General features: G+C 45.0%; 1 protein-coding gene across 2 annotated transcripts in view; it reads left to right on the top strand.

The window, feature by feature from the left end:
- Positions 1–17,593, top strand: part of etfa (electron transfer flavoprotein subunit alpha) — a 63,921-nt gene that overhangs the window by 12,733 nt on the left and 33,595 nt on the right. The window contains exons 1-7 of one of the 2 annotated variants that reach the window (XM_033015146.1): positions 5,534–5,665; positions 10,285–10,434; positions 10,778–10,859; positions 12,477–12,559; positions 13,795–13,894; positions 15,455–15,565; positions 17,008–17,109. In XM_033015146.1, coding sequence (XP_032871037.1) covers positions 5,603–5,665; positions 10,285–10,434; positions 10,778–10,859; positions 12,477–12,559; positions 13,795–13,894; positions 15,455–15,565; positions 17,008–17,109 — 691 coding nt within the window. In that variant the 5' untranslated portion in view covers positions 5,534–5,602. Of the gene's footprint in view, positions 1–5,533; positions 5,666–10,284; positions 10,435–10,777; positions 10,860–12,476; positions 12,560–13,794; positions 13,895–15,454; positions 15,566–17,007; positions 17,110–17,593 lie in introns of those variants that run through there. The other variant, XM_033015148.1, reaches the window with a different exon arrangement.

The following is a 17,593-nucleotide window of genomic DNA, read 5'->3' as shown; positions in this document are numbered from 1 at the left end:
CAGAGACAGAGAGACAGAGACAGAGAGAGAGATTCCAGCCTTTTAACCACTGCAGTAGATCAATGTTACAAAAATAATCATCCAGATCTTGAAATTTCAAATACTAATTGATTTAATCTGCTATAATTTTTTTTTAGAGGTACAGTATGACTTTTTATATCCTTGCATTTTTTAAGCAGCAAGATCTTAAGTCAATTTCACCAGGTTGTTACCTTCCATTGAAACTTTGGCAAAGGGTAAGATCTTGTATAAAGGTATACCTTTTAATAAGTAAATACTAATCCTGGTTAGCACCAGACACCTTTGTGTAATATTATGATTATTTTGTAATATAACCCTCACATGAGCGGAGTTCTCAAGTATCCATTAATATATTTGATTATCAAAAATAAGTGAAAATAACATTGTGGTCATATCATGGGCACAGAGGCTACTCACAGCTTCCAGTGTTTATGGGGAAATATTAAGCTTGATGTGGTGAATTACACATTCCTCAACAGGAATAGGCTTCTGAATTATAGTGCCATTTAGCCAGAACTTTGCAACAGTTTCTATATAAAATGTAGGTCATCGTCAGAGACCCAGTTCGATCCTGACCTTGGGTGCTGTCTGTGTGGAGTTTGCATGTTCTCTTTGTGACCACGTGGGTTTCCATTTTAAACTGGTGCTCCAGTTCCCCCCCCCCCCACATCCCAAAGACGTGGGGAGTTGCAGGTTAATTGGCCCCCTGTAAATTGACCCTAGTGGATGAGGAAATGGGATAACCTAGAACTAGTGTGCGTGGTCGGTATAGGTTCAGTGGGCCGAAGGGCCTGTTTCAAAGCTGTATCTCTAAACTAAACCTATTATGCAGTCTTTCCAGGTGCGGCAGAGGTTCACCTGCACCTCCTCCAACCTCATCCATTGCATCCGCTGCTCTAGATGTCAGCTGCTCTACATCGGCGAGACCAAGCGTAGGCTTGGCGATCGCTTCACCCAACACCTCCGCTCGGTTCGCAATAACCAACCTGATCTCCCGGTGGCTCAGCACTTCAACTCCCCCTCCCATTCCGAATCCGACCTTTCTGTCCTGGGCCTCCTCCATGGCCAGAGTGAGTCCCACCGTAAATTGGAGGAGCAGCACCTCATATTTCGCTTGGGCAGTCTGCACCCCAGCGGTATGAACATTGACTTGTCTAATTTCAGGTAGTCCTTACTTTCTCCTCCCCTTCTCAGCTCTCCCTCAGCCCACGGCTTCACCTCTTCCTTTCTTCTTCCTGTCCCCCCCCCCCCCCACCCCAAACCCCCTCACCCTCACATCAGTCCGAAGAAGGGTTTTGGCCCGAAACGTTGCCTATTTCCTTCGCTCCATACATGCTGCTGCACCCGCTGAGTTTCTCCAGCATTTTTGTCTACCATCGATTTTCCAGCATCTGCAGTCCCTTCTTAAACTATTATGCACTCTATCTTTACCCAGTTCAACTAACGTTGCAGATTCCTTGGAATCAGTGGATCCCATCATGGATATCCTAGATCTAGGTCCTTGTGTTCATGCAAGCAGAACTGCTAAGGTCAGGATCATGGGATTTATGACCAGAAAGAGAGAGATACTAAAGGCATTTAAACATATGGAGCAGGGTTTTGTTCAAATGTGTTAACATCAGGGAAATGTTAGGAGTGACATTTACGAGGAGCTAGATCGACACAATTTACAAATCCATTTAAACATATGGAGCTTTGTTTATTTTTTATGAGTGCGACACATCAAAAGAAATCACATTTTGGGAGCAAAATGATTGATTGCTTCCACTGACACTTGGTGAGTGTGGTTTTATTTCTGAGCGCGAGATGGACAAGGACAGACTATGTTTTTGAACCAAAATGAGTGAGGCTTAATTTAAAAAAAAAGGTATTCGACTCAAAAAGTCCAGGTGAAGGGCCATAGTGCAAACACAGCTAAAGTTGAACATAGACGGAGCAGATGGAATAAATCAAGACATTTTAACTAGGTTGGTACAAACGAGGACTTTCAAAGCCTGCTGGAAGAAAAGACAGGTGTATGATAAGTTGGATAGTATATCAAGTCTTTCCTAATGAGTGAAGGGATCCAGGTGGCTTTCGGTAGTGCTATTTCGGAATGTTGTCCAGAAATTCTTATACTGTAATTTCTAAGAAACTTCCAACCGCTCAACATGTCCTAAATTGCACGTATAGTTGGGGATTGAAGCTGGTAAAGTTTCCAATTGCCGTATTGCATTGATTGGCAAATTAGTTCAGATTAGTTTATTATTGTCACGTGTACCAAGGTACTGTGAAAAGCTGTTTAAGAAGGAACTGCAGATGCTGGAAAATCGAAGGTACACAAAAATGCTGGAGAAACTCAGCGGGTGCAGCAGCATCTATGGAGCGAAGGAAATAGGCAACGTTTCGGGCCGAAACCCTTCTTCATACTGTGAAAAGCTTTTTTGTTGCGTGCTATCCAGTCTTCAAAAAGATTATACACATGATTACAGTCAAGCAGTCCACAGTGTACAGATACAGGATAAAGGACATACAAGATACTGCTTTTTTTTAAATTGCTGTTTTTTCCCATCCGCCCACAATATTTAATATGTAAAGAATATGTGATTCTGTTTGGTTGTTTGTTCATTGGTCTTTTTGCACAAAGTCCGCGAGCATTGCCACTTTTCATTTCACTGCACATCTCGTAAGTGTATGTGACGAATGAACTTGACTTGACTTGACTTAAAGGGTTTTATGTTTAGCGCAAGGTAAAGTCCAGTAAAATCTGATTAATTTGTAGGGAGGAACTGCAGATGCAAGATAGACACAGAATGCTGGAGTAACTCAGCCTCAAGTTCAGGCTGAAGGAGGATCTCGACTCAAAACTTCACCCATTCCTTCTGTCTAGAGATGCTGCCTGTGGGTGCAGCAGCATGAATGGAGCGAAGGAAATAGGCAACTCAGCAGGACAGGCAGCATATTTTGTGTCTAAAATCCAATTCATGATAGTTTGAAGGTCTCCAATGTGGTAGATGGGAGGTCAGGACTGCTCTCTAGATGGTAGGATGGTTCAGTTGCCTGTTAACTGGTGGCCAGAAATTATCTCTGAATCTGGAGGTGTGTGTTTTCAAACTTGTGTACCTCTTGCCTGATGGGAGAAGAGAGAGTGACCGGGGTGAGACTCATCCTTGATTAGGCTAGTGGTCTTGTCGAGGCTGGGTGAAGTGTAGGTGGAGTCAATCGAAGGGAGGTTGATTACATGTTTACATGTAGGTAAGTGCGCTGAGCTATTCCGTGGACATCTTTTCAAGGACGATGTGGTATCACATCAAGGACTGCTTGTACAGCTCCAGAAACGTTGAGTTCTAAATTACCATACATCTAGCGCTGATCACATCAATGCTCAGGGGCGAATCATTTAGCACTTCTAAATTAAACCTAGTGTCCCGATGTGTTCTATTGAAACTCCTCTGACAAATTATTACAAAACCCGTATCTACGATCGTTGTTGCAAGCTAACCTTCAAGTTGAGTTCCCATGTCCTATCTCTCTGTGGGTGCATGTCTGGCAAAAGGCAGAGGGAGAAAAGAGACACATTTATGTGGTTGGTTTACAACTTGGGAATGACATCCTCAACTGTGAGATGCAAATGAATTGAGTCTTGTGCATTTCATTTCTTCTATTCTTTTAAATAATGGACTAATAGATCAAAGCATACATTAAAAATATCCAATTTGAATCATGTCCGAGAGTGAGTAAAACACAAAGTGCTGGAGGAACTCGGCAGGTCAGGCATGATCTGTGGATGTGTACTGCTAACTCGGACCATGCACCGTTCGAGCTATGCACCACTCCAGATGTGCAGGCTTTCCCGGATCGTGCACGTCTCCAGGTGTGCACCACTGCCCTCTGTGCCGTGCATTTTCTTGGTGAGCGCAACTCCTGGTGTGCACCGCCACTTCGGGCCATGTACCAATCCAGGTGCATCAGTCCAGGTATGCACCACTCCAGGTGTGCCAGGCTATCCTTGACCGTGCACTTCTCCAGGTGTGCACCTGTCCAGTTGTGCACCGCTAATCCGGACCATGCACACTCCAGGTGTGTAAGAAGGCACTCCAGTCTAGATGTTCACTGGGACCATACACATCCCCAGGTATGCACCAGGTGTGCACCACTCTAGCTGTGCCTCGTTACCCCGGGACCGTGCCCATCTCCAGCAGGGCACCACTACCCATGGCCATGCACCACTACAGGTATGCAACTCTCCAGCCGTGCACATCTCCAGGTATGCCTCAGATGTGTATATCTCCAGGTATGCACCAGATGCGCACATTGCTAGTTATGCACATCGCAGGTGTGCAACACTACCACTACCCTATCCAGGTATACACCAGGTGCGTAAGAAGGCACTGCAGATGCTGGATTAAACCGAAGATAGACACAAAAAGCTGGAGTAATTTAGCAGAACAGGCAGCATCTCTGGAGAGAAGGAATAGGTGACCTTTTGGGTCGAGACCCTTCTTCAGGCCAGGTGTGCAACGCTACCCTGGACAGTGCACATCTCCAGGTATGCACCAGGTGTGCACCGCTTCCCTGGATCGTACACATTTCCAAATATGCACCAGATGTGCACCAGGTATGAACTGTTGCCCTGGATCATGCACCAGGTGTGCACCAGGTATGCACCACTCCAGCTGTGCACTGCCATCCAGGACCGTGAACGTCTCCATGTATGCACCAGGTGTGCACCGTTGCCCTGGACCCTGCACATCTCCTGGCCTGCACCAGGTGGGCGGGGCTGCGGATGATGGGGCGGGGCTGCTGGATGGGGGGCGGGGCTACGAGGTGGAGGATGGGGGCGGGGCTGCTGGATGGGGGGGCGGGGCTGCGAGGTGGAGGATGGGGGCGGGGCTGCGGGGATGGGGGCGGGGCTGCTGGATGGGGGCGGGGCTGCGGGGATGAGGGCGGGGCTGCTGAATGGGGGCGGGACTGCTGGATGGGGGCGGGGCTGCTGAATGGGGGCGGGACTGCTGGATGGGGGCGGGGCTGCGAGGTGGAGGATGGGGGCGGGGCTGTTGGATGGGGGCGGGGCTGCTGGATGGGGGGGCGGGGCTGCGAGGTGGAGGATGGGGGCGGGGCTGCGGGGATGAGGGCGGGGCTGCTGGATGGGGGGGCGGGGCTGTTGGATGGGGGCGGGGCTGCGAGGTGGAGGATGGGGGCGGGGCTGAGAGGTGGAGGATGGGGGCGGGGCTGCTGGATGGGGGCGGGGCTGTTGGATGGGGGCGGGGCTGCGAGGTGGAGGATGGGGGCGGGGCTGAGAGGTGGAGGATGGGGCGGGGCTGTTGGATAGGGGCGGGGCTGCTGGATGGGGGGGCGGGGCTGCGAGGTGGAGGATGGGGGCGGGGCTGCGGGGATGGGGGCGGGACTGCTGGATGGGGGGGCTGGGATGAGAGGTGGAGGATGGGGGCGGGGCTGCTGGATAGGGGCGGGGCTGCTGGATGGGGGGGCGGGGCTGCGAGGTGGAGGATGGGGGCGGGGCACAGAGCCGCCAATCAGTGCGCTCTGCGGTTCCCAGGCCCGGCCTCTCGCGAGACGTGCGGCGGCGGAGCGGAGGGACGTGATGTGGCGAGCGTTGCCCCGGCGCCCGGGCCCGGGCCCTCCTGCAGCCTCAGCCTCAGCTCTGGTGAGTGCGGCCCGGACTCGGGGCCAACTCCGCGGCCCAGCGCCCGGCGCCCGGCACCAATGCAGCCGGAGCGAGCGGGAGAGCGCGGCTCCCCGAACCTATTTCACACCGAGCGCATTGCAATGGTCCTGACTCCAGCAGGGCTGTGCTGAAGGTCATGGTCTGACCCTCATTCAACAGCAGCATCGGGGTGGAGGGAAATATATATAGATATTGTGTGGGCCAGGACTGGCTGCTGGAGGATATGTTGTCAAAGGATAAGCAGCATCTGTGTGGAGGGAAATATATATATGCACTGTATACTTGTATTTATACTTATGCATTTCAAATATGTATGTCATGTTTTATACTTTGGCAATATAACAATGTTTTTTTATCATGCCAATAAAGGTTTTTAATTGAAATTTAAATAGAAATATATAGATATTGTGTGGGCCAGGACTGGCTGCTGGAGGACATGTTGTCAAAAGATAAGCAGCATCTGTGTGGAGGGGAATATCTCGACTACATTATGGGCCAGGACTGGCTGTTGTGGGTATGGTGTAACACTCGTTAAAAAATAGACTGGGTCAGGCAGCATCTGTGGAGGGAATATATATATATAGATGACATTTTGGGCCAGAACTTGCTGCTGGAGGTCATGGTGTGATCCTCTCTCTGTAAAGATAGACAGAGGGTCAGGCAGCATCTGTGGAGGGAAGTTGCGGTCTGAAGAAGGGTCCTTGGTAACAGCTGGGAAGAAACTGTCCCTGAATCCGTTTCATGTGTCTCCATAACAATAGGTAGACAAAAGCGCTGGAGAAACTCAGCGGGTGCAGCAGCATCTATGGAGCGAAGGAAATAGGCAACGTTTTGGGCTGAACCCCTTCTTCAGGAGAAGGGTCCTGTCTGATGCTGCCTATTTCCTTCACTCCATAGATGCTGCTGCACCCGCTGAGTTTCTCCAGCGCTTTTGTCTACCTTTGATTTTCCAGCATCTGCAGTTCCTTCTTAAACATTTCTCCATAACAATAGTCTAGCCTGCTTCCTATTTAGACTGTAGATAGATGCAAAATACTCGAGCAACTCAGCGGGACAGTGTGCATCTCAGGGGAGAAGGAATGGGGTGATGTTTTTGATTAAGACCCTTCTTCAGACTCCTTGGAGCATGACACCTCAAGATGAGCACCAGGCCATCGTTTCACAGACTAAAATCCATAAACGGAACTGCCCTGGCACACCCATTGTTTCTGCCTGCTCCTGTCATTCACATTCCTCGACTCCATTCTATCTCTCTCCCCCCCCCCCCCCCCCCCCCAATCCCTCCCAACCTATGTCCAAGACATTTTCACACACCCTTCGTCTCTTCAATGACGTCAGTTTTCCAGGCCCTCAATCCCTCATCTTTACTATTAGAAACATAGAACATAGAAAATAGGTGCAGGAGTAGGCCATTCGGCCCTTCGAGCCTGCACCGCCATTCAATATGATCATGGCTGATCATCCAACTCAGTATCCTGTACCTGCCTTCTCTCCATACCCCCTGATCCCTTTAGCCACAAGGGCCACATCTAACTCCCTCTTAAATATAGCCAACGAACTGGCTATATTTGTGGCAGAGTACTACCTTCTGTGGCAGAGAATTCCAGAGATTCCCCACTCTCTGTGTGAAAAATTGAAGGCACTGAGCCTGTACACACTGGAGTTTCAAAGGATCGGGGGGGATATTTATTGAAACACGGAATAGTAAAAGACCTGGGTAGAGTGGATGTGGAGGGGATGTTTCCACTAGTGGGAGAGTCTAGGACCAGAAGCCATAGCCTCAGAATAAAAGGATGTACCTTTAGAAAGGTGAGATGGAATTTCTTTAGTCAGAGGGTGGTGAATCTGTGGAATTCATTGCCACAGATGGAAGTGAAGGCCAAGTCAATGCATATTTTTAAGGCAGAGATTGACAGATTCTTGATTAGTACTGTTGTCTTGGGTTACGGGGCGAAGGCAGGAGAATGGGGTAGAGAGGGAAAGATAGATCAGCCATGATTGAATGGTGGAGCAGATTTGTTGGGCCGAATAGCCCAATTCTGCTGCTAGGATTTAAGACCATCAAATCAAAATGGCAAGCCTTGTCTGGTGACATGTCAATGTTCCCAAGGGCAGATGCGTTCGAAGAAAAACAAATGGCACAATTGTAAACCAGTTGCACTGAATAAAACGGGGGGTCATGTAATTGATCAGAGTTTATACTTTTTATAATTATTGGCATCGATGTAAATATGAGATAACCCTTTTTTTTGTTCATGTAACATGAGTAAAGTGGAACATTATTTTTGGTCCTCGGCTGGAAGTCTAGGGATCGCTTGTTAAATAATGACATGGCATGTTCTGAAAACAGAGTTGAATGAACTTGCTGTTATTTTGTGAGTGACATCATAAACCATATTGAAAGCTGCTGCAATTTTGTAAGCTACCCTGCTATCCCCTCCTCTCTGTCACCCATCTTCCCATAGCTGCTTTACTGTCAACCCAAAGGGTGCACAGTGGTAGAGCTGCTGCCTTTATAGCGCCAGAGGCACGAGTTCGATCCAGACAATGGGTGCTTGTCTGCACGGAGTTTGTATGTTCTCTCCGTATCTTGCGTGGGTTTTCTCCGAGATCTTCGGTTTTCCCCCACAGGCCAAAAACGTACAGGTTTGGAGGTTAATTGGCCTTTACCTTAAACCTACTCTAGGCAAAAGACTCTGCGCATCTACCCGACCTGTTCCTCTCATGATTTTATACACCTCTACAAGATCTCCCCTCATCCTCCTATGCTCCAAGGAATAGAGTCCCAGCCTTCTCAACCTCTCCCTATAGCTCAGACCCTCGGGTCCTGGCAACATTCTTTTGTGTGCTGTAGTCTGATAATAATGAGCTGCGGAGCCCCACAATCATTTGAACTGTTGTCGCTGTATCGGGTGAAATTTGACTTGCAGTTCTGTTTGCACAATTGAATGTCGTGGGGTAATTGTACACAGTCTTTGATTTGGGAAGGATTGCTCATTAGTTAATTATCGGGAAACACTGAAGTAATTAATTACACATATTTCCCGACTGCAGTAATGATTCAGAATGAACATTAATCATTTATCCTGAATGTTCTTGTGGATTAACAGTACCAGAACTTTGTGTGGGCAATGCCATAAAATACTGTCTCAACAACATCTGAAACTTGATGTTGACAATGAGAGCTAACGTTTACTCATATTCTGACCTTGAATACCTGCAATTTGTATAGGATGTCGCACAGGTCATTCAAAATAGATGGAAAATATTCCATAGCACTATTTTGATGAGTGTGGAAGGTTCTTTTTGTAGTGTCCTGACCAATATTTTTCACTTACAAAAAATTATACTTTTTTAATTGCATTTTTAATGGAAAATACACTAACATCTTCAAACCTCAGCTTTTGAGAAACTGATAATTTCACTGTGACCACTGAACCCAGACGTCATTCCAACCTTTGTACCAACCTTGGTACAGGTATTGGTATTTGGTACTGGTTTATTATTGCCACATGTGCAAGATATAGTGCAAAGTGTTGTTTATACGCTATTCTGTCAAATTATACTATGCACTGAAAGGCCTTATTCCAGAGGTTTGAAAGGAGTGATATCAAAGCAGCATTGACCAAGTTTGGTTACCCGTCACGTTAACGTCAATTGAAATAAAAGGGAAATCACCTCTTAGCGTGGATTCATTAAAGTGTTTGTGGCCGTTGGAGGTTCGTTATTTCAGCCCCAGAGCTTTTGCAGAAGCAATGTACTGTTTGCAAACAACCCCGGTTGATTCATGAATGTGTTTAAGAAGGAACTGCAGATGCTGGAAAATCGAAGGTAGACAAAAGTGCTAGGGAATCTCAGCGGGTGCAGCAGCAGCTATGGAGCGAAGGAAAAAGGCAATGTTTCGGGCCGAAACCCCTTCTTCAGACTCTTGACATTCATGAATGTCTTTGATCATGTCAGAAGTTGGGGTGCACAGTAATAATCATAAAATGGCAGCATTGAGCATCAACTGCACATCACAGTGCAGGAACTCTGAGGTCTACAATCTCTCGCAAGCTGGAGGATGTACAGGAGGCGCATGCGGTTACCATTAATTGAGGTTGCCTCTTAGTCACAAATCATCCAGACTTGGGGCAGCACTGTGGCGCAGCGGTAGAGCTGCTGCCTTACAGTGCCAGAGACAGACCTGGGTTCAATCCTGACTACAGGTGCTGTCTGTGTGGAGTTTTTCCTGTGACTGTGTTTTCTCCGGATGCTCCGGTTTCCTCCCACACTCCGAAGATGTGCAGGTTTGTAATTGGCGTCTGCAAATTTTAAATTGTCCCTAGTGTGTAGGATAGTATGTGGTGATTACTGGTTGGCGTGGACTCGATGGGCCGAAGGGCCCGTTTTCACGCTCTATCTCTAAAGTCTAAAAGTCTAAAGTCTTGGCCTGTATTACATTCCTTCATCGTGTAGTCAAACATCTAGAACTGTACCTAAATGTAGTGTGGAAATTCAAGAAGGTGACTCACCTTTATCTTAAGAGTATTTAGGAATAGGTGATCAATGTTGGTTTTGCCGCTAGCACATTTGTAATAGATTATTGTCTTTTGTAGATTTGCTATCTGCGACGACTTCAGAGCACCCTTGTTCTCGCAGAACATGATAATAAGAAATTGACTCCAATTACCCTCAATGCCATTACAGCTGCTAAACAGCTGGGCGGAGATGTAACCTGCTTGGTCGCTGGAACAGATTGCAGCAAGGTAAGAGGTGTTTGCCATTCCTGGGAATTGTTAAAGAAATTTCTGATTCAAAATCATTGTGGTATTGTACGCACATGTCTGTAGGGCTTTCTTAACCTTCACTGCTAAATGCATTTTATATTGCATGTTTAATAAAACATTTCATGGTGCCTCAATGAAAACTGGCACTGAACCAAAGGTCTTTGACTATATTAAAAAAAAAAGGTTAGGTGGTAAAATGGAGCCTGTTTCTGCACTTTAGTGATGCAGTTGATATAACGCAGAGATTTTTCTTGGCTGCCTCTCGTGTGGTCAATATTTCTGTGAGATTTGTTCAAAGCTATTGATGACTTAATTCTTGCAGGTGGTGAAAGAAGTCAGTAAAGTGCAAGGAGTGAAGAAGATATTAGTGGCACAGAACGACATATTCAAAGGTTTGCTACCAGGTGGGCAAGTTTGATTTACTTACTCACTGGGACACAGAGGGAGGTCATTTTGTTAATTAGGTCCATGCTATTTCTCAGAAGAGCAATCTCATCCCTCGTCTCCATATTTTCCTGTACCTCTGCACCAGGTCCTCATTTTGTCACTTAGTGTAGGTTTAATTGACATTTTAATAAGTATTGAAATGAGTACATGAAATGTCACACAAGGCCAGCGGGCAAGTACGTAAATTAGGGTTAGTATGGATCGGTGTGGACACAATGAATTGCAATTGCAGAGTGCATCACCTCGTATTTATTTGGAGTAAACTCCAACTGCCATGTTTCAGCCCATTTCACTATCACACTGATATCACCCTACCAGAGAAGACACCCAGCAACTGGTGATGTCCATGAATCACAGACTTCAAGCAGTCATTGCATGCAAAGGATATGCAACAAAATACTAAACATGACTACTTTCATTTACATGACATTGCTGTGTCCCAAACATTATGGTGTCTTGAAATGGGGGGGGGGGGGGGGGGGGGGGACTATGTATAAAGACTGCTGTAATTTCTGCATGGTGAAACCAAAATGTATAAAAATGGCCTTTATTTAAATCTGACAATGTGCACTTAAACCACATGTGATTTTTTTTTTCTATTACAAATCTCAAATTGTGGAGTAGAGAGGCAAATAAACAAATGATGGGTTTTTGTCCCAAACATTATTGAGGACACTGTAGTTCCAGCGATCTCTTCCCTCGCCTCCTGTTTTTGTTTAAATTTTGATCTGACTAGGCTGATGTTCTCTGCGGTAAGCTATTGTTGAAGTTGTAGGTGGTGGTGTTTAAGCACTAAAATAATGCTACAGGTAGTAGATTTTAAACGAGTTATTCTTGAAGAGCCCGAGGCAAGAGGTTTATTTTTGCAGTCTATTATAATTGGCCTTTCGCTATTGTTGCTCTGAGAGGGCATTTGTCATTCTGCTGCTTTCTTGTGCTCTTAACTATTTTTACTCTAACTCTATGACTAACATGTGTTTTTATAGCTTCAAACACTGTCCCTAACATTTATCATGGGATGTTAAGTGACATAATTAAAAACAAACTAGCGATAACACATGCTGTGGATGTAAGTAATAAATCTCTCCACCAAGACCCGAGTAGGTATATGGGGATACCCTTATAACAGCAATCGGTAAAGGGATAGGAACCAAGGCAAGGCAAGGCAAGGCAACTTTATTTATATAGCACATTTCATACACGAGGCAGACTCAAAGTGCTTCACATAAAAACATGTCATACAATAAATGAAATAATAAAATGAAATAAAATAGAAGAACTAAAAGAAAAGAAAAGCAAAATTAAAAATGCATTATAAAAAGTGCAAAAGTTAAAAGTGCAATGTAGTTAAGATTTAGCTGAAAGCTAAAGTAAACATAAAAGTTTTCAGTCTTGTTTTAAAAGTGGTCAAACCAAGGACATTGAAGATGTACAGGCATGTGCAAGCTTCTAATTTCATGTTTCACTTGGTGATTTATGTACCCTGGGGTTCAATATTATTCTTTGGACTAATATGGATGTTTTCAGACACTTCATTTCTATCCTTAATGTTTCCTTTTCTCTATCGTTGACAGAGGAACTGACACCACTGGTCCTGGCATCACACAAACAGTTTAAATTCACACACATATGTGCTGGGGCCTCTGCCTTTGGGAAGGTAAGTTTCACCCAGTGCCTTGTGCCCATTACAGAGTTAAATAGGACACCAGGTTTGAATTTGATTAACATGATTTATAAGTGATTCGGAATGCACAGCTTGAGAGGGTGATCGAAGTGGATTCAATAGAGACTTTCAAGAGAGCCGTTTATGTAATGCCTGAAAGGGTGGAATAAAAAAGGACAAAAGGTAAAGAGCAGAGGAATAGGATTATTTATGGAGTTCTATCGAACAGCTAGCACAGGGGAGATGGTCCAAATAGCAACCTTGTTGGAGTTTCATTGTGATTCTGAAAATATTTGAAACTGAATCTGCTGGAAAGTGTCCACTTGCGCTTTGACGAGAAGTTTAATGTTGTAAGTGGTTGATAATGCTCTCTAGCCCTTCAACAGAGACCCAAATTGCAATAACACTTCCTGCAGCTTCCCTTGCAATCCTTCATATTGTTTTGGAGCTGTCAGGTCAATGGTTTAATGGCATCTCAATTGAATTACTGTGCATTAAACAGTACATTTTATATCTTAAGTTCTGTTTTATTTAATTAGTTCTGCTCTTTTCTCTGGGTTGAATTCTACTATTTTCTGTGATTCCCAGTAAGATTGTAACCATCTGACTTTACCAACTATTTGGCGCCTTTAGACTGACATTCCTACTTTAACACGTAGAAGTGAAGGGGAACAGAACATACTTTCTCTGAGGATTATTTAAAAAACAAAACAAATGACCATCAGGGAAAAAAAAGATCTTTTGTGGATATAGTTAATGTAAATAAAAATATCAAATGTTTGTGGTATCATTTGGATGTTCATACACCAACCCTTCTTTAGAGTTTCAAAGAGCAGCTATGGAAAGTGAAAGGGATAATTTAAAACGGCTTACTAGCAGTGGGTATTTCACTTGGGCAGCTTATGAATATTGACTTCTCTAACTTCAAGTAACCCTTGCTTTCCCTCTCTCTCCATCCCTCTCCCTTGCCAATTCTCCGACCAGTCTAACTGTCGCCCTGATTACATTTTTACCTCTGTTTGCTTTGTTGTAACCTTCTCCGATCTAACACTGATGTATTCGACATTTTCCTTGATTCCTGGGGAATTATAATGCGGGTGAATCCAATAACAGTAGCTGAATATAAAGCAACGTGAAAATAAGAATTGGTATTACCTCTTTAAAAAAAATATGTAAACATTCAAACTTTGTAGAAAATAGTTTATTTGTGGCTTTCCATTTGTCTGCAGAATCTTTTGCCGAGAATAGCTGCAAAGCTTGATGTCGCTGCCATCTCCGATATCATTGAAATTAAAGCTCCAGACACATTTGTCAGGACCATCTACGCAGGTAGGAATAAGATGGAGCCTGATGCTAGATTGATGGTATAAGAAAATTAGTGACTTGACTTAATTTGCCATTTCGTTGAATGTACAGCCTAACTTGTTTCTTAAAGTACTCTTTGAGCCATTTGTATCCGTTTCTATAATTCACTAGAATCTGACGGAACGAAAGAAGAATCCACTTAAGGTTTTATTGTTACATTTCTTCCATCTGCTGCACTAAATCTTTTATTTCCCTTCTGATGCTCTGTATAGAACACGCAAGCTGTTGTCAGTGGTTACTTCATTGTTCAAAGCAGGCAGAAGTGTTACATATCTCATTTGCTGCAACATCTTGCACCCGAATGCCGTGACTATTCGAAGGCATTCTATCTCCGGAAGTATTTGGGAATGCCAGATCAAGAACTGCGATTTTAGGAGACAGAGCTGAAGGCAAGGTTGTAGGATTTTGAGTAGGTGCTTGAGAATGAGAAGTGATACAGCAAGGGCGGCTTCAGGATGTTTGGGTGCATAACCTGAAGAGGGTTCCAGGGATGAAAGGTGTCGGAAAGTGTCTCATGGGCAGATTGTACCAAAAAAAAGACAGCAACAGAGAGTTATGGGCCTGTCCCACTTAGACGATTTTATTAGGCGATTACAGGCGACAAGGTCTCCTCAGTCGCCCAAAGAGTTGTACCTTTTTTTCTGGTCGCCGCAGGATTTTGAAATGTTGAAAACCTTTCGCCGACAGTCGGCGCCCGTGGGCTTGACGCCAACGATCGTAGCCTGTAATTGGTGTAAAATGAATGTATGTGCAACTGGAATACCACCAGAAGACAATAAATAGTGAGTGATGGAGAGGCACATAATCATGGAGACAGGTGAAATGAAGGGTTTTTTGAAGGAGATGCAAGAAACTGCAGATGCTGGAATGTTGAAAGTGCTGGAGGAACTCAGCAGGTCAAGCTCATGGTATACGAAGAAAGGTCCTGACCCAAAACATTGTCCATGCATGTCCCTCCACAGATGCTGCCTGATTCATCGAGTTCCTCCAGCTAGTGGTCTTTGATAGTCATCCTTTTTTTCCAATTGGGTGAAGAGGTTGTGTTTTCATTGATTGGTGGCCCTGCTATGAACCTGTGGGCTGGAGCGGGAGGGATCAAAAGAACATGTCCTTTATAAGAGAGAGAGAATGTGCATGCTTGTGCTGAATTCCACACTCCTACAGCTTAGTAGCTATAGTTGAATTTGTTGCACATTAGTAAATCTAAAGCTATTGCTGGCATTTTGAAGTAATGTCAAAAGCTTTGAACCCAGCGGGAACCATGTGCGGTATTATTGCCTTGCTTTCTGTAGTATACCTCGTGGCTTAAATTAGTCTGCTTTAAATTTGTGCATTGGTTGGGATTTAGGATGTGGCTTGCTCCTTTTGATTAGGAAACTATATATTCCAATGTAATCCATAACATGTGTTTGAGACTAACATAACTAAAAAATTAGCCAAATGTGTTTTAGAAGATCCAGACCTCCAATGTTCACCTTGAAGTAAGAGATTTTTTTTTTCCTCTTGATTCTTGGGTGTTTATAGGAAATGCTCTGTGCACAGTGAAATCGAGCGATGAAGTCAAAGTTTTCTCTGTGCGAGGTACAGCTTTTGAAGCCGCTGCTACGGACGGAGGAGATGCAAGTTCTGAAGAAGGTAAACGGTCTTAAGACTAATAAGTGTTGGCGTCAGACATCTGGCCGCAAACTTGTGTTTAGGTTTGACTAAGTCGGTTTCCTGAAGAGTATTACTCTAACATGGTCATGAAAGGTTATTGAACTAAACAGACCATTGGGTCCATTGTATCCGAGCCAGTCACTTGTGTTCCTGTACTGTTCTGTTTGCTGTGTTCTAAATAGCAAAAGCAACAGCAATTCTGACCAGTTAATTCTGACCCAATTTTGTTAGCCCTTGCTGTCTCCTCCCCTTCCTCAGCCCTCGGGCTGTCTCCTCCCATCCCTCAGCCCTCGGGCTCCTCCTCCTCCTTTTTCCTTTCTTCTTCCCGCCACCCCCCATCAGTCTGAAGAAGGGTTTCGGCCCGAAACGTTGCCTATTTCCTTCGCTCCATAGATGCTGCTGCACCCGCTGAGTTTCTCCAGCATTTTTGTGTACCTTCGATTTTCCAGCATCTGCAGTTCCTTCTGAAGCAATTCTGACCAGACTGTGCTTCATGGTAACAATAGAGAAAGTAAAGCTTACATACCCTTGATGACTTGTAGTGCATGACAATTCATTTATATATGTAGGAGATTCGGTACCAAGTTATTTTAAGGAATGACTTCAGTCTCGTGCCGCTTTAACGGACAAACAGTTCAGCAGCAAGCTCAGCTGGTGTCTTCTAAGAATCTGCATACTTAGCAGTATGTGGTCAGTGCAACATGGAGGGCTCTGAGTTGCATATCTCTTAGATATTTTACATGCGGGGAAATTGGGAGAAAAAACTTGGGGGTATTTATTAGCAAAAGTTCAAATTATTGGCAAAAGCTCAATTCTAAATACAAAACCAATACGTCTGAATTTTGTGCTCTCAACCTGAGGGTGTTGTGTACCATAATATTGGATAGTTGTGTCATTAGGGGAAGACATTAGACTGTGCCTGCACATGGCCAAAGAGGAGTTGTACTTTCCTTTGTCCAGTCTCCAATCCCAAACAAACATCATCAAAGTATACTACCCTGCCACTTACTTTGTTTTTAGAATCATGCTGTGTGCACCATTGATAATGTCTTTACCAATTTATCTAATGTCACCACATTTGTTTTTTTTTAAAGAATGTCCTAAACAACTACTCCGGTTATCAGGGTGCAATATTTGTTTTACACTGCCACCCTTGTACTCTGACCAGACTTTGTCCTAACAAAGTTGTTTCCTGTGAAAAATATTTTTCTTATTAACGCTGAGTGGTAAAATCTACATTGACCTTTTCAGACAGTCAGATCCTGAATGATTAGCTCTGATTCTTTTCCCACAGATGCTGCCAGACGGCTGAGTGATCCCTGCATTTGCTGTTTTTAATCTCAGATTTTCAACATCTGCAGTTTTATTTTTGGTTTTCTTTACAAAAAGTAATCTTTGGTCTCCTGCTTTTTTGTTTTCAGTATCAGTTCCAGCTGCAGCTGGTTTGTCCGAATGGTTGGAGCAAAATCTGTCTAAAAGTGACCGCCCAGAACTAACCAGTGCGAAAATTGTGATATCTGGGGGTGAGTAGTTGATGCAGTGTTTAATATTTTAGTAATTAGCTCAAATGGATCTTTTAGCCGTTTAATGCAATCCAGAGTTGCATCAGTAAAGGGCCTGTCCCACGAGCATGCGACTCCATGCGGCAAGCGCGACCTAAGCGACTCCATGCGGCAAGCACGACCTAACCAGAAGCGGGGGCTGCGCGGAGGTCGAGTGAGTGACACGAAGTGCGAGCGAAGTCCGCGGGAAGTTCGCGCGTGACGCACGGCGTTGAGGCGGCTGCGGGCCGGTAGGCCGTTGCCGCACGGAATTTTTGAACATGGTCAGTTTTTCGGAGCCCCGCGGGATGTCGGGACCAGCTCCGCCCAACTCCATAAGGCTCCGGCGATCGAAGTGGGACCGGCCCCGCGAGGCCGTACGGCTCAAGCGACCACGTTAGGTTGCGCTTGCCGCATGGAGTCGCATGCTCGTCGGACAGGCCCTTTACAAGAATAATGAATAAAT

The sequence above is a fragment of the Amblyraja radiata genome, chromosome X (genome assembly GCF_010909765.2).
Source record: "Amblyraja radiata isolate CabotCenter1 chromosome X, sAmbRad1.1.pri, whole genome shotgun sequence".
Lineage (NCBI taxonomy): Eukaryota > Metazoa > Chordata > Chondrichthyes > Rajiformes > Rajidae > Amblyraja > Amblyraja radiata.
This window is presented reverse-complemented; position numbering and strand designations above follow the sequence as displayed.